The 25693-nt window shown below is 37.4% G+C and overlaps 2 protein-coding genes across 2 annotated transcripts in view; one reads left to right on the top strand and one right to left on the bottom strand.

Annotated features, from left to right (window-relative positions):
- Positions 1-8275, top strand: part of LOC140929116 (calcium uptake protein 1, mitochondrial-like) — a 12289-nt gene extending 4014 nt beyond the window's left edge. The window contains exons 4-11 of the mRNA XM_073378980.1: positions 1-121; positions 511-593; positions 1416-1613; positions 2835-2975; positions 3646-3754; positions 3876-3965; positions 6214-6284; positions 6782-8275. Of these exons, the coding sequence (XP_073235081.1) occupies positions 1-121; positions 511-593; positions 1416-1613; positions 2835-2975; positions 3646-3754; positions 3876-3965; positions 6214-6284; positions 6782-6883 (915 nt within the window). The 3' untranslated portion in view covers positions 6884-8275. The remainder of the gene's footprint in view (positions 122-510; positions 594-1415; positions 1614-2834; positions 2976-3645; positions 3755-3875; positions 3966-6213; positions 6285-6781) is intronic.
- Positions 8276-8799: 524 nt separating this feature from the next.
- On the bottom strand, positions 8800-24428 carry LOC140929118 (pre-mRNA-splicing factor RBM22-like). Its single transcript, XM_073378983.1, has 9 exons — positions 24339-24428; positions 18001-18054; positions 16726-16755; positions 16230-16362; positions 15554-15654; positions 14227-14399; positions 12251-12451; positions 11237-11475; positions 8800-10787 (listed from the first exon to the last, which is right to left on the bottom strand). Exons 1-9 carry the CDS (start codon positions 24390-24392, stop codon positions 10369-10371), a joined length of 1404 nt encoding a protein of 467 aa, XP_073235084.1. The 5' UTR covers positions 24393-24428; the 3' UTR covers positions 8800-10368.
- Between the last annotated feature and the right edge of the window lie 1265 nt (positions 24429-25693).

The raw sequence follows: 25693 nt of genomic DNA, 5'->3' as shown, positions 1-25693 counted from the left end.
AAACATAAATACAAAGGTCTTCTGTCAGATCAGCTGGGCTCTGATAGTGTGTTCTTGAAGATGGGAGAATATGGGCTGATTTCATTCTCGGATTACATATTCCTTCTAACAGTTTTGTCAAGTATGTTGTAAATTTTTTTCTAATGTATATTTACGGCCCTATTTCTTCATCATGGTAAATTTATTTCAGTTGTAGGATTTCATCTTCTGATGTTAATATTATTTTAAGAACACTGAAGCTAACACTATAATCACTTATACAGCCATGATGTTTTATTGTAGTAAGCGATCTTGAAGTTAGAGGAAGGCAAAAAACTCATTTACAGATTAAGTACTTGCTTTAAGCTTTCAGTTTTCTCTCTTCTTCCACGCCGATCCTCTATTTCCTTTGAAAGTATCCACATACATCTACCTGATACTTGTCTATCATGGAATTACAGATTAAGTGATGAAATATGTGAAAAAACTGACTGCCAATGAAAACTTTTTCTCATATTTTCTCGTTTCAAGTTCCCCCTAGAATGTTTAAAATTGCATTTCAAATGTTTGACTTCAATGGAGATGGCGAGGTGTCACCAGAAGAATTTGAAAAGGTAAGAAACTTGGTACTGAACTGCAAAAAGCTGGAGCGCCCATAGTTAGGTGAAACTGGTGCTCTCTCAAATTTTTTTTAGTAGACCCTAGTAAAATAATCAGCTGCATCCCTGTGTTATTAGCTAGCATATTATTATTTTTCGCATCAATAAAAAGAAATTGCAGCTAAAGGCTGTGCTGTTAAAAGTCAATTATGGCTCCTATTTATATAGATCTTCAGTGTATAATTTATCTCCTATCCACTGCCCACAACTTCATGTAAGGGGTTTTGTATATTCTTTACATAAAGAGTCCTGCAAGATTACCAGTCCAATTATGAACCATATTAAAGGTATTTGACATGTACAGTTTGGTTTTCTAAAAGTGAAATCCTATCAAGTACTCTCTCAAACTTGTTCATACCAATCATGGAGAGAAAGAAGGAAGAAGGAGGTTTTGGTATTGTTTACTATAATATATTTTAATAAAATTTTGCAAACTAAGCTGTGAAGTAATTTCTTTAAAATATATTATATCATTGTAAAGCTACAGTGCAGGGGTTTGGTAAGCTTTTTGACTTGTTGTAGCCCGTTCCCTAAAGGTATCTGCCTAAGGGGATACTCGGCACTGCAAATTTTTTTTTACTCAACCTTTAAACATGTACCGTTTCTTTTTATTTCCTGTTAATTGTTTGCATTTCAGCTCATCAAATAGAAAAGTTATGTATCTAAATCTTAAACTACTGATCCATGTGCCAACCATGAAAAGGGTCTTCCCTCAACGATACATACTATTAATAAATCATATGAAGGATAATGTGTAACTTATTTGATTACTCTTAGGTACAGAGTATCCTGTTTAGCCTGACACAGACTGGAATGCGACATCGTGATCATTCAGTGACAGGCAGTGTACTGTCGCCACATGTTAACAGTGGCCTTAAGGAGTACTTCTTTGGGAAAAACATGGAGAAAAAGCTTACTGTGCAAAGATTTGCTGAATTTCAAAAGAATCTTCAACAGGAAGTCATGTTCCTTGAGGTACATTTTCTTTAAATGATCATTTTGATAAATGTAACCCTCAACTAGTCTGTCATTATGCAAAGAAGAATGTACTCTAGGCTTGACAGGAGTGAAATCATGAAGCCAGATCAAGCATTGCTTCTAGGTGTTAGCAAATTAATATTGTCACAAGTGACTGTTGGAAACACCTTATTTGCTTACATTTATTAAGTTGAAGGTCATTACCTTATCAGTGTTGTGTATACTGACTTGATTTATTTGTAATGTCAGTTGACTCACTGTGCATGTCCCTTGTAGAGTGTGTTTATTTTGCTCTTTTGGCTTGAATCGCCTGCAATCCTACTATTATTGGCTACTTCAATTTGTATTAAAACCCTTGATCAGAGCATACCATACAGGGACCGCGGAGCAAGGTGAAAAGTGGGAGGGCTGACAATTGAAAATATTTTTTTCATATTGAAAATCGAAAAAAGGAATAAAATCATAGTATTTGATTTGTTTCTGTCGTGTGACTCTGCATACTTTATCCAGTATTTGTTGCTCTTTATAGGTCGGCATTCTTGACGACATCTCGTTTATCTCGCGCGAGTATCAGCGAGATCTCGTATTATTTATGTATAGTATAGAAAATACCACACTTAAGTGATCTAAAAAATTTCTAACTATGGCCGTTCACTGTTCAAGTAATGTAATTCTTCTTGCCATCGAATATTTCCTTGATTCGAAAGGAGAAAGACAAAATATAAAACTTTTATCAACTCAAAACAACTACTCAGCCTCGTTTGGCTTGAAAAAGCTAGTAATTTTCTTCATTTCGTCTGATAAAACTAATAAAAAACACTCTGCCGGAGCTGGAAGTACAAAACACGCTGCCGAACGAAGCGAAGGGGTGGCCAAGGTATGGCGTTTGGTCAAGGGGCAAGTCGGCCCCGGGGCACAATTACCGCGAAAAGCACAGGAGCCCCACAAAATGCCTGACGTTTGAAATTAAAGAAAATACAGAGAATATATCGGAATATAGACGGAAAAAACTTGTTTCAAGCCTTTTTTAATTTTAACTATTTTTCTTTTTATCGCAAAAAGTGGGGGCGGGGACGCAAAAAAGTGGCGGGGCCGCGGCCCTACCAGCCCCTCCCCCTCCGCGGTCCCTGCCATACCACACTGAGACAGGCTACTTGGCTCATGGCTGTTCATCGGCTTATTCTTTAAAATTAATTGCTTTTTTCTTTTTTCGTTAAGTTTAATTCTTATGATCTAGTTGATGGACGAATAACAGAATGGGATTTTGCTGACATGCTTCTAACCTACTCAAGTTTCCATGAAAAGAAAAAACAAAAAATTCTCAGGAAAGTGAAGAAGTGTTTTAAAGAAAATTCACAGGTAGGAACAAACAACAACATAAATAAATTGAGAACTTCATCCTCTTAGTTTAAAAATTTGTTTTGGTTTATCAAGAGTTGCTAATAGAGCGTATTCACTCACGACTGGCCAGCATCTATGCTATTTAATATAAATGGAGAACTTGACCCTCTTATTTGAAAAATTTGTTTTTGTTTATCTAGAGTTGCTAATAGAGCATATTCACTCACGTGGCCAGCATATATGCTAATTAATATGAGCAAAAGAAAGTTTTTACATGAGAAAAGAGTTCAATTCCCACTGGGTTGGAAAGATTGGTACACCAACATGGCTGCCGTACGTTTCATTGTTTTGGAACACAAATTGACATGGCTGCCGTGACATCGTGAATACACTCTAAATGATATGAAAACATATTTTTTCTTTCTCTGTGACTAAAAGGGTTAGTAACTGAAGTTAAAATACTCAGTTCAAATGTTTTCTGTTTGGATCAATAACAGTGTTAACTGTTTTCATAAAACAGTGATATTGGACAAATAACATTAATTAATAACTGTTCATTTAGACCGGCCAGAATTGTTGGTTAGTCTAAGCTATAACCTGGTCTAGCCAGTAAAGACATTAATGGCTGTTTTTATTTATTTCAGTCACACCCACTAGGACAGTATTATTTTTATATTATTTTTTACAGGGAATAACTTTCAAAGATTATTTGGATTTCTTCTGTTTTATGAGGAACATTTCTGAGGCAGACATGGCTTTGAGCTTCCACAATGCTGCTGGTAAACCTATCGATCCAGGTATACAATTCCTGATGGGGAGCGAGTTATTAAACATTTCATAATACATGTATTTTCTCTGATGTGTCTGATTTATTGTGAAGCTATGGAGATGAAAGCAACTTTTGTTTATTTGTTACAGACACATTTAAACAAGTTGCTAAAACAGTGATGGATGTAAATTTGAGTGATAATGTGGTGGATGTTGTTTACAAGATGTTTGATGAAAATGGTAATAATTTTTTATTAATAATACAACCATTGCTATTGTAATGTTTTACAAGTGTTGTTCCTGCTTTCAGACTCTAAAACCGAGACAACAGCTATATGTCTTGTGAATTGTTACAATTTTTCATGTTGAATGGTCCTCATAGCCCAGGAGTAAACATTATTTTATTATAAGTAAATCTTCTCCCCTATAGTTGTCAAAGGAGTCAGTCCTTTCTCCATTTTACTTTTTTCCTTAAATGTATTTTGTTTGGTTTTAATGAGACATTGTGTCCGCATCTCCATACTCTCCATTCTCTGTCCACACCTCCCTGAAACTGACCCCTAAAGTTACAGGCCCCTGCTGCCCAGCCTTCGGTCTTTTTCTTTGAATCTTTCTGTATATGGTGACCACCTAAGATGGACACTTACTACCACTCCCATTGTTGTCCATTGTGTACAAACTTGGAAGACTTGGGACAGGATATGTCAGATGCTGGTTCAAAGCATTTTTTGTCAAGACCAACTCCTCAAATAAATATTATTAATATAAGGGACCGTTCATTTTTTATGGGGTAGGGGGGGCTGGTGGGATTTGGAGGAGTGTAACTTGAAAATTGTATGACCCCCCCCAATTTCCGATTTTTTTCGCATGGCCCCCCCCCTCATCAGAGTAATTTTTTGGAAGGCCCCCCCCCCCATGAATAAAAAAATACATAAGGTATTAAAAAAGTTACTGCATTAAAATTTCGTTTTGTTACATTTCACGTAATTAGTGAAAGAAAGCTGAAAGCTAAAAAGCTGTTTTTAACAAATCCTCACTCAAAAGAATGAAAAGTCAATTTCAGCTCTTCTTGTTACTGCTCGTCCTGAGCATGTTGTAGCTGGCTGCTCGTCTACATATTCCTCATCTGAGGCGATAAAAGCAAGAACGACATCATTTGAGTCGTCTTCAGAGTCAGGGGCATCACTCTTGTAATCATCATCAGTTTCTTCTCCCTCACTGCTTTCACCACTGCTGTCTAGTTGACCTGATTCATTGCTGCCTCTCACTTCGGCTTGACCTGTTCTGAGAGTATTCATCTACAGGAAGTGTCCCATAATTGTCTTCACTTTGTCATTCTTGCTGCTCTTCATGACTTCAATGTGCAGCACATCGCTAGGATTGAGGCAAAGCAGCTAAAGGTTTCAGGGGAATTAGAAAACCTCGAAAAAAAGGAGGAGACCATTGACCAGGTCTTCAAGGGCTTAACAGGACACTATGTGTCAAAAAAAAAAAATTAAAACAAAACCGTAGGAAATCAAAGGGCAGAAAACGCAAACGGTTTGAAAACAACGTCCTACGCGTGTATCATATCTGCGTTGCAAATCCCCTTGCAAAAGAGCTTCCCAATTGTCTTCTTTATCCTCCCTCCATGACAATTCCGGAAGCGTGCATAAACGTTGAAGATGTAGCAGCATTGTTGCTAACACGGGATGCAGCATTCATCGCTCACCTACTGCAATCAAGCTACTTCAGCAACGCGGCACAAAGCAGGCTTATTACCAACCTTAAGCCAGAAGTAAGAACAGGATGTATTGCGTCCTGCATCCTGAAGATTATAGCTCAAACGTCGGAGACATGAACAAAGAGGAAGAAGAAAACGACGAAGAAGAGGAAGAAGAGGAAGACAACGAAGAAGAGCAGGAGGAAGAAGTAGAGGAACACAGCGACGACGAGATCGAAGAGAACGTCGAAAATGAGGAAGGGGACACCTCGTAGTAGTTTCATGCCCCTCCCATTAAATTTCTCAGAGAAAAGCTCTGGTAACGAGGTCAGTTCCAATTCAGGACTCAAATTATTGGTTTTAATTATATGAGCTTGACAACAACATTTTTATGAATGGAAAGAAAGTTGTTGCTATTCAAGACTGTTATTATGGTATGTTCACTGTCCTTATAAAATATAAAAGCTGTTGAGAAGTTTCCTTGTTACCCTGGAACTGTTTTAGCATATTTGTTATAAATAAAAGAGCACAATTTTTCTTTGATTTGTAAACATCTCTTATCCTATTTTTAATCTAATTTTTTCGTCCGACCCCCCCCCCTTTCCTTCATTTTTTTTCGGCTGGCCCCCCCTTTCAAGCCAATTTTTTTTCGAGTGGCCCCCCCCCCAAATCCCACCAACCCCCCCTCTCTCATAAAAAATGAACGGTCCCTAAAGTACTTTATTTTCTGTAGAGACTAACGTTTTACTATTTAAATTACTTTGACTTATTTTTTTTTCATTTTAGATGATGGTGTTCTTAGCCACAAGGAATTTGTTGTTGTCATGAAAAACCAACTTGTCAGAGGGCTAGAAAATGTAATTATCTTTGTTAAAAAAATATTTTAACCTTTAAAAATTAAGATTTTTTTAAACTCATTAACTTACTCACGGTTGTGTAACCATGGCTCACAAAGATGAGTTTAAACCTTCACAGGCATTTTGCAGCTTCCTAAAGTTTCCCCTCCCCTCTTTTCATATTGTCTTACCTTCTCATCTTTTTTTTGGTTTAAGTGTAGTTATAATTGGTTTGTTAGGCCAGGTTTCTGGGTTTGTTTGCTTTGGGTTTGGTTTGCCATTAGATTTCTTCATCCCCTGGTCCCAGATGTTCCAAAGATGGATAGCACTATCCACCAGATAAATCTCTACCCAGTGGATAGCGCAATTATTTATTTCCCTTATACTTATCCACTGGATAGTAATTTATTTGGTGGATATCGCTATCCAGCTTTTGAACTACTGGGGCCTGGTCAATAGGACACTCATCATTCACTTGTAACCGGGGTGTTAACTTTGAAATTTTCCTTAATTTACAGCCCAAGGACACAGGATTCAGCAGACTTATGCAGGCTATTTGGCATTGTGCAAAACATGTTACATATACAACACTCCATCCCAAGAAATCAACAACAGCTTAAGACTGACAAAATGAGATGAACACAAATACAGCCAGTATAATATAATAGCAGGAAACACCATAATCAGATCCCCGAAGATTTTTCTTGGCAACTATGGAATATACATTGGAAAGTCTACAATTTCATAGATCAAAAGCTGAAGAAGTGGGGGCTAGAAAGAATTCTCACATTATCTAATAAACTTTTAGACTTTCCTTCCAGTTTTCCTTATGTCAAGAGTCACTTTAGGCCTTATTTGTGGCACCCCTTAAAAAACATTATCTGGTGACCCACTGTTGCTGCCTCCAAGTTATAAAAAGCATTATTGTAACATTTTAACTGAGGAAACAACAGCAGTTGTATGATGACTGTTAATTTATAGCCTGTACACAGACCCTCTATTTTCTCTTCAAAGTCCGTTGAGCGCGGGTGATAAAATATAAACCACAGGGGATTTATTGACCGCCAGCGCAAGGGGGTAGTGGTGGGGGAAGAAGAAACTAGACTTCTTTGTCGCAATTTCAAGAGTCAAGAGTCACTTTAGGCCTTATTTGTGGCACCCCTTAAAAAACATTATCTGGTGACCCACTGTTGCTGCCTCTAAGTTATAAAAAGCATTATTGTAACATTTTAACGGAGGAAACAACAGCAGTTGTATGATGACTGTTAATTAATTTTATAGCCTGTGCACAGACCCTCTATTTTCTCTTCAAAGTCCGTTGAGCGCGGGTGATAAAATATAAACCTCAGGGGATTTATTGACTGCCAGCGCGAGCTCGCTGATGTTAAAAAAAAAAACGAAAAGAAAAATAAAACAACGTCTGTATACAGGCTAGTTAATTTAAAAAAAAGAATAATAAAAATAGTTTTCACTATGTTGCCGTACAGTGAGATTTACTCTCCCTAATCCCTATTGCCCAAATTATCATGATTATGTGGTGATTAGAAAGCTTAAAATTTGATCGTTGAGAAAAAGTGTTTAAAAAATATTATTTATGTTGTATGACAGTTTTATTTGTCATCTAAAGAATAGTTGGATTTCCTCTCAGGTTAATTACTACCAGTAATTATGAAATTATTATGTCTTTCGTAAACGCTGTTGTTTTTATACCAGACAGACAAACAGTGCAATTTTCTGTTACACCATCAAATGTAATGAAATGCAATCACACATAAAATAGCATATCAAGCAATGAGCAATTTATGTGGTATATTTTATTTAAGGGAATAAACAAGTTGTTTCAGAATACACTAGGTTCCTAACGGTAGTAAATTTTTGAAAGTTAAAATTGGGGCATTTTTCAAAAGTTACAAACAGTAAAATGACGTTTACTAACAGCAGGCATTGTTACTTTTCACTTTTCCCTTTACCTATTAGCGATTCAATACATTAAAGAAGTTCTTTAAAAATTACACAGCATTTTTAAACGCAAGTTAATGACATTTCCTGACAGTTAATTTCACATAACTTTTGTGATTTTTGAAGCTTGTTCAAGGGCACGTATGAATAGTCCTTTCCTTAAGGGATTACCGTACGCCCAGTTGTGTCAAAGATGAAAGAAGGTGTTTTCATCCATTATCCAGGTGCAAAGAGGTGGGTTAAACTTGAATGTACCAGTCAATTCCAAAACCGCCCATAGGCATTTGACTGGAGTTTTGCAAAGTATAGTGGGGAATTTGACCCAAAATTAGGTCACCCCAGTCGGGCATTTGAATTTCGTGTCAGTATCACAAGCAAAGGGGTTTCATAATTCTTTCCACATTCAGCACGTGCACCATATATATTCAAGAAAGAAAGAAAGAAAACTTTATTTACTGAGGGAGGAGTACATAAATCACCAGTTGCCCGGTAGTTTTCATAATGGCCCTCGAAAAAGAGAAATTATAATAAAAATTAGAAACATCCTACTAATTCTAAAAATTCCTACTATTTCTTAAAATTTAAAAAAATTCTTAAAGATTCTTAACAAAAAGTCTCAGTAATATTAAAATACTCTAAAATTTTTAAAATACTTTTTAAAATGGTCTGATGATGAGTTTTCCTTGATAAGATTGTTCTGTAGCATTTTCTCCAAATTTGTATGGGAAGTAATGTTCACAGGTCAATGCTCATTTATTCACTGTTTTGTTGGTGCATTTGTGAGGCTTTGAAAAAAAATTGTTAAATGTGGCTTTCTGGAATGAAATTAACAAACCTATGTAAGACAGCTTTCTGAGACTTAAGATATTTCGGTTGTGTTTAGTAGGCTATTTACATTTATTTAGAAAAAAGGCTTGATGCATGAGAAAATGTTTGAGTAGTCTCTGATGGGTGGGGGATTTGAAGTGCTAGCCAGTGGGGCATTTGACCATCTAAACTGCCAACATACAAAAAGTCAAATGCCTGGGAGTTTGCCTGAGGGGGAGGGGGGGAAGGGCAGTTTTGGAATTGACTTCTACATCATGAGATGCAGTTGCATTTTTCAGAGGTGTCTACATGCTGTCACTAAAAACTGACAACCAGAGATTTCCCAAGGCCACTATGACCTTGACCCCCCCATCTTCTTTTGTAGATAACAAAGGGAAGATAGAACTAAAAGTATTTCTTAGCTGCCCACCCCCCGCCCCCCTGCACATTATTGCATATTTACCCGGCAACTTGAAATCTCATTCACATCCCTGCCGATGGATATCAGATGAAACACTCTAGTTTAGCATCTGACATAGCTTCTCTTTAGTACAGTGATTTCCTATATTAAGCAACAGATAGAGAGATTTTCGTATGACCTTGAAAAATGGTTTCAGTTAGTGTTTGTTACTTGTTTTATCAGCCAATGGATGAAAAGATCAAAACATGGCCTCTTCGTTTTCCAGCCAAAGAAAACCCTAATATGGAGAAGGAATTGTTCGATTGGCCAATCGCATTGCAGTATGACGTCAAAGCGAAGTATCCGATGATTTCTAGAAAGTTCTCAGGCATAAAGTTTTTCCACCCGAGCTTTTGCTTAACCAACCAAAAGCTATGCGCACTTGTATCGGTTCGATAAACCAATCAAATCACTCTATTTCCGTTCGTTTGTTGTTTCTGTTTAGTTTGCGCATTTTTATTTCAAGGTCAAATAAAAATCGCTCTATCAACCGGAGGTGAGGCCTTTTCCCCCTTTTTAATGCCTTGATGCTAAAAATGCAAAAAGTCCACTTACTCAGAAATAACTTTGCCTAAGCTACCTGTGGGCTAGTTTGAGAATGACAGCAGGACGCCTGTTAGGTAGTACTGTATTACAGTTGAAGATATTCTTGACTTAAATAATAGTAATACCGGTAATTATTATTAGTAGTAGTATTTAAGTGTATTATCACGTAAGTGGATTTGAAATTATTCATTTAATAATAATAGAAAGCTTAAGCAACTACGATGAGCAACAGCGACAGGAGCACGAAAAGTCACCTTGAGAGATGTTATTAATATAGTTAAACTTTACAAACAGAATGGTATTGGTTTTAAATCTTGAGCACAATTAATCTAGCTAAGAGCTAGCTGCAGCAGGAGCTGCTGGGGGAGGACCTCCTTCTGCACCTTTTCCTGCGCCCAGTCTATGAGGATCCTGAGAGGGATAGTGTATGGGTGGTGGACCAGGTGGTGGGCGTGGCATACCATGCCTTGGGGGTGGAGGCATGCGGGGAGGGGGAGGAACACCATAAAATGGCATTGGAGGAGGTCTGAAAGGTGGATGCCCAAATGGGGGAGGAGGTGGGAATCCCCCTGGTGGGGGAGGTGGCAAAGGGTGCCCTATGGGGGGAGGAGGGGGCATGCCTGGAACCTGCCCAGGGGGTGGTGGTAATGTGAGTGGAATGGGAGGTGGCCCTGACGGTGGTGCTGACGAAGATGTTCCAAGGTTGAAGAAGTTTGTTTGATTTTTGTCTTCTGTTGGGGGTGGAGGAAGAGCTGAAAAAAAAACCATGACCTGGAGTTAGAAAACATTATAACCTACCCTTGTAACTTACATTAGACAAGTTTTCAGTCATTTTTAAATTTGTCTGTTACTAAAGAAACAACTCAGTTGATTAGCGTCCTTAAATCTAAAGAAATGAAGCTGCATTTTAAATTCCAATTTTCTGAGCCCCAAAATCCAAGATAATGTGAGGAACAATAAAAGACACCAGCTTGCACAGTCGTTTATCTTTAGACTGTAAATATCTATATTCAGAAGGCTGCAATGCCCTCAGAATTCTAAAAACAGAACCACCAAAACTTTTATAAGTATTCTAAGCATAAATTCTGGAATGATCATCCTAGCAAGTTGAATACTTCAAACTTCATTGCAAGATGAGCACAAGACAAAGACAAAATTTGAATCATCCCTGTCAAATAAAAATATTAATATCAAAACTAACCTCCAGGTAATCCTGGCACTGGAGCCAGGGGGGTGCCCCCCTGTTTTCCTGGGGTGGGTTGCTGTCCCTGGGATTTGCCCCACATAATTTTAAGCCTTCTTCCTTTGAGAATAAGTTTGTTAAAGGAGCGCTCTGCTGCTGTTTCAGCTGCAGGTCGAGATGTAAAGCAGACAAATGCACAGTTTTGTCTTGGTACCATTGTTATTGATCGCAGTTCACCAAATTGATAGAAATAGTCCCTGGAATACAGATGTCACAATGAGCACAAAATAATGGTTAAGGTTATTACCTTAGTTAAAACCCACCCAAGGACCACCAGAATATTATGACCACATTAATTTGAACCAAGCTTAAACAACAGTCTCAATCATTTTCTTTTCTGAAAACTTTATCACAATTTATTATAGCCACCTCATTTTTATGAACGAAATTTCATTGTCCAACAGTTGTTGCATTAACAGGGTTCCCTGTTATATTTGAGAAGAAAATATAAATGAAAGGATGTTTAATCAATGTTCGCTAGTAAATGTCATAATACATTACTGAGTTTTTACTGAGCTCAATATTCAATAAACTTTGTGTCTTAATTACCATTTGTCTGGGCCATGCATTTTGCGCAGATAGTACATAGTATCTCAAACAATGAAAAAGGGACAAAAAGGAAGAATGTTAAAAAAACTTCTTGGATATACACTAAGGAGAAGCTTAGTACAAGCTCTGAAGCAACATCAGATCAAACAGACTAACAACTGGCAGAACCCATTATTCCAGTTATTAAGAGAGAGTTCAGAGAGTTCAGGGTAATTTGAAAACACAAAAACCAGGCTAACCCCTCTTCTGCAACCCTCCCCAATTACAGCATTGGTCAAGTGAGCCAAACAAATTATTGGCAAACTTTGATGGAAGGTTAATGGTCAAGACTAGCTTATTATCTATGTTCTCCAAGCAACTTAATACCTTTTGATTAAGATTTTCTACAGGTATTAGTTTATGGGTTATGTATTAAAAACCCACCTTAAATCCCCCTCTTCCACCTTTCCTTCCAGCCCTCCAACATAAAGTGTGGTGATTGACTTGTCAGAGGGAGGTTCTAAAGATGGCATGCTAGAAGCCTGGCTTAGTAGTCGTGAAGCTACAGGATCACTGACTCCATAGTATCTGTCTTTTATATTCTGATCTGCTAATGGGTCATTAGGATCTGTAGGCATGTCATGTCTGCAAGCAAAAAACAGATGGTGGCCTAGTGTTTGTAGAGTACCTGTTAGTCAACTCGAATTAAGGACCTTACAGTGTGTCAGAAATTCAGAATAATTTATTTAAAACAAACACATTAAAATTTCATTTAAAACATAATGTAAAAAATCAATGATAATAAATTTAATGAATGAATATGACAAAAAGCTATTAAAAATGAATTAAACAATAAGTTAATTGAATGTAATACATAAAGTAACTAACTCTAAAATAGTAAAAGAGAGCAGAGCTTAATTCCTCTACCTTCTCATAAGCTGACAACAACTTCACTGGAGGTCAAAAGTGTTGGGAACTTCCCAGTGATATTAGTAAAACTGGCAACCTGCCCGCCACCCCTAACAATGTTGAATTTGGGAGAAATGGGTATTTGGGATTCCCAACATTGTTAGGGGGAGTGGGGAGATAAAGTGATGAACCCAAAGCCTCTCCAAAAATTGTCATCAGAAGCAGAATCCTATGTAACAGGAAGGTTTTTTCTAGACTGTTCACCGTCCCCTATCTTTTCGTGAGATCGTTTAGATATACTGTGTCTTACCGTCGAGATAAATAGAGGGACTGTAATAACATCACTGCAGCTTGCGTTCACGGAGCACGTTGTACCAGCAATGCAGGCGTTTGATTGACAACGGGTTTAGTTTAAGTTGCCGACATTGACAAGTCGTTGACAAGTCGATGTTTCCATTGAATGTACGCTTTCATACCATAAGGCACATCTTGCACAAACACACAGAGGATTTTTGGTATTTTGATTAGGAAAATGTTTTCTTGTACATGTTTGCCGATTTTATTTTGAGGAATGGCCCAGAAACATTATAAAATCACTGTTGCTAAATGTGTCTGGCATGTTTTTAATCACCAGCGGAGTTTCTTAATTAATGAATGGTAAAAGGCGTGAAATTCCTGTCACACCTCCTGAACGTGAGCTGCAGTGATGTTATTACAGTCCCTCTATTTTTCTCACTTCCTCCCAAACGGTCCCCCCCCCCCCCCACTAAGTAGTTTTGACACTCATGCAATGGCAGCCCGTAACGCAAAGCTCTCAATCTCGATGATCTTAAGGAAAAATAGAGGACTGTGAACAGTCTAGGTTTTTTCACTCTGTACCTATATTCTTTTGAACTCCACTGTTGCTGTAAACATGGTTCGTACAACTTCAGAAAAACAAATTTCAAGGACTTTTCAAGGATTTTTCAAGGACAAATTACAGTTTTTAAGGACTAAGATTTATCTAATAAATCGGCATTCTTTAACCCCCTTTGATTACCCTATTCGCTAAAGCACGTCATGGAGTCATTTACAATTTTTACTTTGGCCACTGTTGATCACATTATTTTATACTACTTTCCACAACTAGACTTTGCAAAATGACTGGGTATGACTTGCAATTTATTGCACCTGAGGTAGCTTGACGTATAGAAGTAGCATTTCAAATAAAGAAACAAAAATAAAGTATTGTTCATGCACAAAATGTTTTTACGTTACCCGGTTCTTGCATCGAGGATGAGCCAAAATTTTTCTCAGCAAAATAATCTAACTTTACAGAAAAGGGTGTCTGGCGTAGATAAGGTTGTGAATTTCAAGGACTTTTCAAGACCTAATAAAGAAATCAAGTACTTTTTAAGGACCTAAACCGAATTCAAGGACTTTTAACGACGACTAGTAAAATTCAAGACCTTTTCAAGATTGTACGAACCATGTGTAAATCTGAAAACATCCAAAAACACACTATACCATACCTGTAAGGGCATTCATCCCCTCGCTTGCACTCTCCCTTCACCCAAAAAGAACAGATATGTGGTCGGTTCCTTTTGTAGTAGGGGGTGGTCCTGGCAAGTTTAAGTAACAAGTCACTTGGAGCATTGGCTTTTCCAAGTGTTCCACCAGGTGTTGTCCCATCTGAGTTGACCAACTGTGGTACAAAATGCAAAGTTTAGTTCTAAAGTTGTACACAGTTGGTTAGGCTGAGAAAACAGCCGACATTGCAACACCATCAATGGTTTCCCAATATATGGAATAAGCGCAGGAATTCCATACTAATGAGGTCTCACTAACCAGATCTGGAAAGTACAATGAACTTCAGAATGGTTGTGCAGAAGCAGTACTTAAATCTGGGAAGTGAAACATCATCAGTATGTAATTTCTGCACTTGTTCCTCACACGTCATTTTGCAGGGAAACTTGTGGCGGCATCATGAAATGGTGGCTACTTTTTCAGACTACTTCACAGTGGACCCAACTTTTCACAGAGTGGACACATGTACATCACTGTTTATTGGATAAATCTCTATCAATTGGACAATCAGGGTCACAACCCTAAAACAGCAACCAGACTTGTAGCACAAAATCCTGGAGATTTCACAGAATCAAAACAAAATGAAATTTACTAATGTCCATGATCTTAATAATGTCTTTAAAAAGAGGAAGAGGTGCTAAATACTCAAAATTTTGGATTGGTCAAAAAGGTAAAGCAGCAGAAAAGAGGTAACTTTGTAGGGTGATTATTAAACTATGACCATGATTTATTTGGTAGATACTGAGGTGCAACTCTGAACATCATGCCTATAGAAAGCTGTTGCTTTACTCTGATTTAGCACTTTCAAGCGATCACAGGAGCTAATAAGTATGTACCATAAGTCCTCTATTAGTCGTTAATAAGCCCTACTTTTTCAGGAGAAGTTAAGCTCTTATTTTCCACAACCAAATAAATAAATGACTGACTTCATAAACACAACATCCTAGGTCTTTATGGATAACTGATACCGCCTTCTGGTCATTTGAAAGCAGCATGATCGCAAACTTTCAAACAATCCTCCTTCAAACCTGTTTCAGATAGATAAACCCCCCAAGGGGCTTAATAGTGGATTTATGCTACCAAAAGAAGAGCATTTTCTGAATAATGGCAAATTTCTGTATTATTTTTTGTTGATATGCTAACCAAGAGGATCACCTATGGTTATTCCAGGCAGCCAGTGCTTTATTTTCATTATTTTCACTCTTAAATTTTCTTATAAGGCAAGAGAGAGTACAAATAAAGATTAGTGTTGTTGTTGTTGAAAACACAAACCTCTTTTTCCACATTCTGAGTATAGTATTCTTTGTTAACATCAGATTTTGGAACATCATCTTTCATGCCAAGGGCATGATCTCGCACTTGAACAGGCAAACCTTGAAATGAAAAAAAAATCATATTAAGCTAAGAGGATATCAATCTTTTAAAAATCTTGAAGAAAAACCATGCAAATTTCATGTCAGACCCCACAACTCCCAGCCAAAATAATTTATTCTGAAGTGCAAACAACAAACAACAAACAACAAGGTATTTATCAACAAACGAACAAACGGCAAAGTTTTACAGTCTGCTGTACGTCCCGTAAATGACTATCATGCTAATCCAGGTGGGACAAAACATTAGACAAAATGTGATATTAAAGAAAATTACATGTTACAAAAAGAAAGAAATACAATAACATACAGAAAGAAACCAAACCATGTGTTTCCTAAGAGGTCAGCTAAGATGTTTGACAAAACAGAAAAAGTCAAAATTCCTTCAACTTTAGGAAAACACACAGCGTGATACAATGCATTTTGCTGTAAAAAAGTAATTTTAAATTTTCTTTATACTATTGACCTAAGACACCCTTAAAACATAGTTGTATATTGAAAACCTCAGGTAACACGCAGCAAAAACATGGTTTCTTTTCACAAACTGTGTAGGTTCCATTCTTGGCATTCAAACTTACCATATTCAAGATCCAGCAGACAGGTCTGGCAAACATTCTTTAATTTTGAACAAGTCTGGCAGATTTCTGTTTTCTTAAATCTCATACGTGCACCAGGACACCAACGAAACACTGTGAATGGTCGTACACAGATCTAAATGAAAGTTAAAAAAAAAAAATTATAATAATAGTTTGTAGTTTCATCATTACATTTATTGATGACAAAAAACTGCACCATAACCAAATAACTGGCAGTAAAAATTGACAGTCCAAATTATCAACGGAAATGTTTGTAAATTGTAAACAAAGTTCCCACTTAGTGATGGTTTTAATTTATAAAATGTTGCTTTTTTTCTGTTTTATCACATTGATTTGGTAAATACTAAAACAACTATCCCCACAGGGTCGGTGAAAACGCTGGATATATACCTTGACGTTTCACGTCTCGGTATATATATCCACCACTATTCACCTCCCCTCGCGGGATAATTGTTAACATATTGCTTTAGAACCTTACCTTACATTCTCTCCCATATGTCTCCTTTGTCTGTTGAGGAGATAATGCAAACAGAATAACCAGTAAGTCTTTTACTAACTCAATTTTAAAGGCCTCTGTTTTAATAATGTTTTGATACAATTTTGATTTTAACCTGTGATATTGTGTTTTCACAAGATTAAGCAATTGCCGGTTTTATAAAGCTTGTGTGAATTCCAATGTCTAACCCAAACCCTACTGTATTTGCCACGCCCACCCACAGCCAGCCTCCTTGTATGACCCACCTATCAAACATTTGAATAGTTACTGCTAGATATAGATCTACTTTACAATAGCATGATGATTGTCGCCATAATATTATTACAATAATCATGCTGGTAAATAGTGATGACACATTAAACGTTGAAAACTTATGAGACTAATAAATTAATAATATTTGAACTTTATTGAGTATAGTAGTCACCCCATTACAAATCCAAATAATGACCCACTCCCAATTGACCTAATAGCTCAGTTTCTTAGCGCACTGCACCGATACAGTAAAAAAAAAAACAAACAAGTAAGAACCTACATTTTCCAGGGTTAGCCCAAACAGGTTCTTACATAATGGCTAACATAAATTTAGGCTATCTAGGTTCTTAATAGGTTGTTAATTTCTTGCAAAAAATTATGTCATTGCTAAGAAGATTTTAGTGATCAGCACCATTAAATTTGCATACCTAATGTTGCTTATATTTTAACATGACCATTATGGAGATCTATTCTCACATGAATTTAAATTTCTTGAGTCAAAACAACTTTATATACATGATTCTGCTGTAAAACACAATATTATAAACATTTTCTCAATGACCTCAATCAAACAACATTTATAATTATATGTACTAACTTGCCTTTTGCAATTGCAATTAGTCAATATTTTTAAATGATTTTTGAAAATAAGAACCTTTCTCCAAATTTTAGGCTAAAGAGGTTCTTATATTGAGGGGGTGTAAATTGCACATTTTAGCCCAACAGGTTCTTAAATCTTAGGTTCTTACTCGTGGGTTTTTACTGTACTGCAGGGTCATGTGTTCAAAACTTGTTAAAGTCTGAATTTTTTTCAGGCTTCATCATTACTTTAGTTGTGTATATATCTGCAATATTTTATTATCTTGTAGATACATACACACTGAGAACTCTAGAAAAATAAATTCTAACCAGTTCAGAAAATACATACATGCATATGTAGATACATACATTAGAGGTAAACTTTATTCACTTATTCACTAGAAGCTAAAAAAAGATAAAGATTACCATTCTGACGTAAGGGTTGTCTCCAAGGCATGTTTGACAAAGAATGGGAAATTCCTGGAATGAGAACAATAGAAAAAAACATTTTTTTTAAAATTAGTAGTAAGATAAAAAGGAAACTGAACAAACAAAAAGGAATGTTAGTGTAATGCTCACTGTTATGATCTTTTACAGATTATCCCAATAATTATGCAGCTCTGCTTCCATGAGTTTTAGTTCCAGTTTAGATTTCATGTTGATGTGAATGTTAGAGTTAATTTTTTATCTCTGGTAATTATTGTTTTTCTTTTGTTTTTGTAGAACATGATATGTTTTTTGCATCAAATGGAAACTGGGAAAAAATCCGAGCCCCCGATGGGATTAGAACCAACGACCCTCCATGATCTAGTCGGATGCTCACTCCTTGGAGAGCAAGGGTGAAATGCGGGTCTTTGATTAGAACTGCATCACGCAGTCACATAGTCAAACCATGACAAGCATGTATGACTCATAACAACTAATTCTTCATCTACATCGACGAACACAAATATTAGCTTTCCTTGCAACACGAAGTCAAACATCAGGATTGCTCATTTAAATATCCGCTCCTTGAAGTCCAGGGAACACTTCACTCTGCTAAAGGATTCCGTTGTCTCAAATAATTTCGACATCTTTACGATATCAGAGACATGGCTGGATTCTTCAGTCAACAACGAGAGCATTCATATTCCAGGCTACACTTTGTATAGACAGGACCGTGGCCCGCACAAACCTGGCGGCGGACTATGTGTTTACATTAAGAAAAACTACAAAGTTTCATCACTGGAGAATGTATCCTCAGTTTCTGATAATAACTTTCAGCAATTGTGGCTAAAAGTGCAAAGTCGCTGTTATAAGTCATTCGTCATCTGCACAGTATATCGACCACCGAGTACTCCATTAAATTTTATAGATGATCTTGCCAACAGTCTTATCGAATCCCTCCTGTCAGGTCTTGATGTCATTATATTGGGTGACCTCAATTGCAACCTCCTTCAAGATAACGCAGAATCCCGTGCTTTAAACGATTTTTGCTCGACTTTTAACCTCACCCAATTAATCAATAAACCAACCAGAGCCACGGAGAATGGGGAATCGTTAATCGATGTTGTGATGACCACGAATGAGAAACTAATTGCTTCAAACGACGTCCTTATGTCAACTATTAGCGATCACAATCTTGTTTACATCTCGCTGAAGTTAAAAAAGCCAAGGATCAAGCCCTGTTACGTCACTATTAGAAGCTATACTAATTACAGCGCCGACAATTTCCTACGTGATTTGTCATATGCGCCTTTTCACATAATAAGCCTATTTGACGATTTCAACGATCAAGTTGATGTATTCAACGAACTGTTCTTGGAAGTACTAAGTCAACATGCTCCAGTCAAGAGGGTTAAAATTAGATCTAAACCTAACCCCTTTATAACACCAGAAATTCGTCAACTAATGAGAACGCGCGACCAATGGCGCAAACTTGCGGGAAAAACAAATGACCCTTTCCACTGGAACGGATACAGATTTTTTCGTCAAGAAGTGAAAAGGGAGATTCGTGTGGCCGAAAAAGTTCACGTCAGGACTCAGATCCTGGATAGCAATGGAAATTCTAACTCAATTTGGAAAATCATTAACCGGTGTCTACCACGTAAACAACAAGATAGTTTTATGGCTTCTGAGGATCCCACTGGGTTAGCTAACGAATTAAATGATTTCTTCACTTCCGTCGGCAGTATTACTGCTCAAAAAGCCAGGGACTTATCTTTACATCATGGACTTAATGTAAATTTGGATGTGCCGACTCCTTTACACATATCCACCGACGTTAGCCCCGAATTATTCGTTCTCCATCAAGTCACGGAAAATCAGGTAGAAAGGGTGATTAGAAGCCTACCATCTAACAAAGCTCCTGGAATGGACAAGATATCTTCTAGAATTCTTAAAGACAGTTTACCCAGTACGCTAACAACAATTACCCACATTGTGAATAACTCCTTTGTTACCAACACATTTGCACGTGCATGGAAAACAGCAGAGGTTACACCTATTCTCAAATGCGGTAATCCAGATGTCCCTAACAACTATCGCCCCATCTCATTATTACCAATAGTCTCAAAAGTCACTGAAAGGTTGGTACATGGACAACTTATGGAGCATCTAATTAGAAATAATAAACTGGCAGCACATCAGAGCGGAAATAGAAAGCTTCACTCGACAGAAACAGCTCTGTTGTACGTTACAGATCAGTTGCTCCAGGCTATGGATAACAAGAAAGTTTCCATCATGGTCTTATTAGATATGTCTAAAGCATTTGATAGTATTCGACACGACATCTTGTTATCCAAGCTACAAAATCTCGATTTTTCCCAGGGTGCGTTGGATTGGTTTCAGAGTTACCTTTCTAACTGACAACAGTGCGTTCGAATTGGTGACGCAGTTTCTAAAGTACTCCCACTTGAGTTCGGAGTTCCGCAAGGCTCTATTTTAGGTCCGGTTTTGTTTACAATCTATGTTAACGACCTCCTTTCTGTTCCTAAACGTTGTCTATCTGCCTCCTATGTTGATGATTGTAAATTGTATTTGTCCTTTTCACCTGCCGAATTACCCACGTCCATCCTCGCCTTAAACGAAGATCTTACGAGAATATCTCAGTGGTGCTGTAAAAACTCTCTTTTGATTAATCCGGACAAAACTAAGGTTCTAGCTGTTGGATTACCACAACTTTTAAAGAAACTGTCATCATTCAGTATAACACTTTTTGACAAGGAAATAACACCTGTGCCTGTCGTTAAGGACTTGGGTGTTCTTCTCGACACACGCCTCAGTTATAACCAACATATCACTGAGATTGCCTCTAAATGCCTTTTTAAATTGTACCAAATTAACAGAATCAAGCACCTCCTGGATAGGAAAACACTTCTGTTAGTAATAAACTCATTTGTCTTTAGTAAACTCCAATATTGTTCAACTGTCTGGAGTAATACCAGCAGCAGCAATATTGACAAGTTACAAAAAGTCCAAAACTTTGCTGGGCGAATTATTCTGGGACTAAGAAAGTATGACCATATTTCGGATGGGTTGCGATCATTGAAATGGCTTCCTATTAGAGAGAAACTCATTCTAAATGACGCTACTATGATGCACAAATGTATTAACAAGCTTGTTCCAGACTATCTTGCTGATATGTTTAAATCACGTTCTCAAGTCCATAATAGACAAACTCGATCATCTGGTGCTTTGGATATACCTTTATGTCGCCTGTCAACAGGGCAGCGCTCCTTTGCTTTCAGAGGAGCCAAACTCTGGAACTCCTTGAATGATAACATTAAGTCCTTAAAATGCCCCAGGAATTTTAGACGTCATCTTGCAAATGTTTTATTAAGTTGATATATTATATTATTGATATATATTTTGTAATTATAATATTATTGTATTTACATTCTCAATTAATTTATATATTTGTATTTTTTTTTATTCTATTGAGCTGAAAAGCCCACTTAGGGAGCATCAATAAAGTGTATGTATGTATATGTATGTATGTAACAACATCATGCAGTCACATTACAGCATTTCGTAGATGCAACCATCCAAGCACCAAGTAAGTCTTTTGTAGAAATACAACAAGATAAGTTTTTTGCATCAAATTTTTGGGTATGGTAATGTATGCTGATGAAGTTGAAACAAAGGAAAAATAACAATTACCTGAGATAAAAAGTTAACAACAACATGCATGTGATTTACAGTTCTGACAACACAGTGGGATCCTGATTTTCTAAAAACTCAATTTTTCTTAACTCCTGATTTTTCAAAAATCAAGAGACTTTTCACTTGATTTTGCTTCAATCAGGAACAATAATATTAACCCCGATTTTTTGTCTGGTAGATGACAAAGGAAATTGAGAATCAACCAAGGTTAAGAAATTTTAAACTGGATATAATTTGACATGTAACACATATGTTGACATGCAAGAGCACTTTACCGCTGTTGTCTATAGCCTCATAAAATAATGCCATGGTAATTGAAATCCTCCTTTTTCTAACAAATTTCCATTTCTCTAAGAGGTTCGAAACTGGGTCGGATTCTACTGTAACTAAGACCACATGTGGTAAAAGTGAGTGGAGTTATGCATGCTTCTCCAGTTGTGATTTGTTAAAGCAAGTATTAGAGCTTATCTGTCGTAACGTCAACACTATATTAACACTTTCACTCTCAAAAAGACCACACTTTTTTTACTCTTCAAAACCAAACAAGACTGGGAGATGATCTGTCAGTCTAACTTTTTAATCTGTGGAAAAATAGTCTAGCATCACCACTGAAATAAAACTTAAGTGGGAGAACTTTTACACAGCACTATTGAGCATTTATTTCTTTGATCTGAAACAAGGGCAGCCCCTTCCCCTTCATCATTTTTAAAAACCTGACTGTTAATCAGGTAGGAAATGCAGCCATTAATCTAACCAGTCAACAATATTTAGAAAAATAATGCAGCATTCCTAATAGACCACCAGCCCTACCACAAGCATAAGGTTTAAGAGACAGGCTGTACAAAATAACCTGTAATATAAAGCGGGCTAAATGAAGAGTACATATTTATACTTAAAAGACACATGTAACCAGTAAAGTCACCCAAAGGTTTTCTCAGAGCCATATCACCCAAATGCCAAAAACAAACAAAGCTGTAAAGAAAACAGTTGAAATAGGAATGCAGAAGTGCAGTGACTAAGAAACCTTGCATGGCTCCAAATAAACTTTAGGAAACTTAAATCTCGGGCGGCTTGACTGTAACTTTGTTTGGTACAGCTGTTTGGAGGTAGCGTGGTTGAGTGGTTATAGTGCTCCTAGTTCAATTCCCACCTTCACCTCTCGCTGGATTTGTTCTCGGAAGTCCCTAGTTTAAATCCTCAACCACCTTTGCAAAAAACCAACTGATTTACCTTCGGCCAGTTGGTATTCTTAACCCTATTCGAAAGACTGATTTACACGCTAACAAAGCCAACCGCACAAGTACAACTGCACTCACTCAGCTAGCAGACACTCTATAATGTAAGAACTCAAGTAAACTGAATAAATGTAAATTGTAAGAATCTGTGCATAAAATTTTACACCCAAATTTTCCTAATTTGCGTGTATGTTTTTACACAAGTGTTTTGTGTGTGTTTTTTCCATGGAATTTGCATGCAATATGGCAGATTTCCATGCATGAAACAGTGTGTAGAGCTGCAATGCACGTGGCCTGTACTGTAAGTTTCATTTGAAATATTTGTTTATTATTATTTGGCCCCACTAGCATCAGTGCTATAAATACTGCCAAGGGTAAAGCAAGGATATTATTATTATTATAATCATAACTATAACAAAATTGTCAAATCTGATTGGCTCTCAACTGCCCTGATTTCAGCCTTAATTGGACAGTTTAAAAGGACAGTACGCGTCATGCCTAAGTAATTGGACAGTACGCGCCATCACGCGTGCGCTTAAGTGGCTTTTTTTTTTCACTGCTAGCAAAACAAAATTTCGAATTTCTTGTGTTTTGGTTTAAAAAATAGCCTATTGTATCACAAATTTTGTTAAAGTTATGATTAATTGGTAACAGAACTTCGTGTCGTCCAATTCAGTCTGTAATCATACTCGTGATTAAACAAATCGGACTCCCACTACGCGGTCGTCCGATTTTGTTAATCACTCGTATGATTACAGACCGAATTGGACTCCACTCAGTCCTGTTACCATTACTTATCATGCGCCAAACTAGATAGAAACATTACAAGTGTTTCTTTAGAAAGACAACTTAAAATGTACGTTAAATACTTAGATAAACTGATGCAGCAATTTACTTAATCTTACTAATGCAGCAAAAATGACATCGAGAGTTGACGTGATTCGTCAAAAGCCAAGCCTTCTTAGTGTTCCAGGCGTTCAGATAGTGAGCGTGGGTAAATAAATGCGAACGAAAACGCCTGTCCTGGAACTGGCTACAGAAATTTTAAGTGGCCTTCATGAAAAAGATGAGCAATCTAATCTGTTTGCCATTAGTACAGTCCCGTCTCGTCACTCTTAAAATAACAGCTCTGTTACTCAGAATATGGGCAAGTTCATAACGGGGTTAACGGTTTGCAAGAAAAGTTTACGGTAGATGTAGATGTATATGTAGATAGTGTCGTCTCATGCAAAAGCTTTAAGCTTTCTGTGCACGCGAACAATGTGTCCATACGAAAATTGATCCACACCAAAAGGAATCATTTGGATTTAACATGACACATATAAAGAGTGATGGCAAAGTATATGTATCATCAGATTGAGAGGTACAAACAATGCATTTTCTTACCGCATTTTCCCAGTTTTGTCGATTGTAAGTGTTCGCGCTTTTTGAAGTCGCCATGTTGAAATCATCTCAGCCTCGCTATCAAAATCGTCCGGCAGCATTGTGGGCTCAAGGTGTCGCATTCTCGCAGGCCAGAAACTGGATGGCGCTACCCACCGGGATGAAGGATAAGTGTTAGGGAAACCAATTGCGCTATCCAATGGATAGTGATTTATCCGGTGAATAGCGTTATCTTTATCTACCTTTTGAACAACTAGGGCCTGGTGTTCTTGAGTATGGACTGAAGGCCTCTTCACATGAGCCGGGTTGACCGGGCTAGTCCGGTTTCCAGATCTCACCTACCTATAAATCCTTTGTAAAATTTTCGATGTGTTCAGCTGGCTCGGTTCCCGAGATCTCGGTTTTTCCAACCGAGATCTCGGTAAGCGGGATGCACTATCCCTGTTACTGGTATGAATTCTGGCGGTGACTTCTCAAAAATACCATGCGAAACCACAAACAAACTTTTCATTCACTGTTTCTTATATTTAATTCTATTGGCCTTAGAACGTCTGAGAATCGGACCAGGCTAGGTGTTCTGAGCTAATTCCAACAGCGAAACAGTCCGTATTTTTGCAAAACCGATTTTGAGAAAAAAAACCGACTGTTTTGCAGTCTGTAAGGACGAGAAGAGATAAAATTGTGAAAGCAAGAACAGTGAACAGTAAGGGTCACAACTGAAGCTGAACCACTAGGAGGTTATGGACTCCAACTCCGATCTTGGAAGCACCAGACTCCAGAGAGACGCTGGTAATAAGGTGAGGATTCCACTTGGAGAGGAACTATGGTGACAAAACATGTTTCGAAATCTCGAAAACGAGACAAAAATAGGTTTTACTGAACAGCTTGTCTAGCCGGTTTATTAGCAACCAGAAACCTCTTGAGGTTTCGACAAAACGCAACTTTTCAAACTACAAAATTCCGGATTTTCTGGTGTCCAGGTGTCATGCGTTTTCTTTTCTTTTTTTTTTGCAGTTGTTCGTCGGGACAAAAATTTGGTTTGTCGCCCCAGTCAAAACGCTGCGACAAGTTTTCACACTGGATTCTTCTTTGTCAAAGCATATAATTTTATTAGAAACTTAACTCCAAGTAAATGATACTATTTATATTTTTAGATCAAAACTCGCTGATATCAATATTTGTCCAGAGACTTCACCCCCTCCCCCCCCCCCCCGCCCCACTGTGCAAGCTGGCTGTTTCCAATACTTGATGCCTGAGCCTAATCCCTGATCTACCGTAGTTTTTGGCACCGCATTTCGACTGGGATGTTCAAAGTTTTATAGGGGTAGCTGAAAAAGGTCTGTTGTAGGCTGTCCAAA

This window comes from Porites lutea, chromosome 2, assembly GCF_958299795.1.
Source record: "Porites lutea chromosome 2, jaPorLute2.1, whole genome shotgun sequence".
Classification (NCBI taxonomy): domain Eukaryota; kingdom Metazoa; phylum Cnidaria; class Anthozoa; order Scleractinia; family Poritidae; genus Porites; species Porites lutea.
This window is presented reverse-complemented; position numbering and strand designations above follow the sequence as displayed.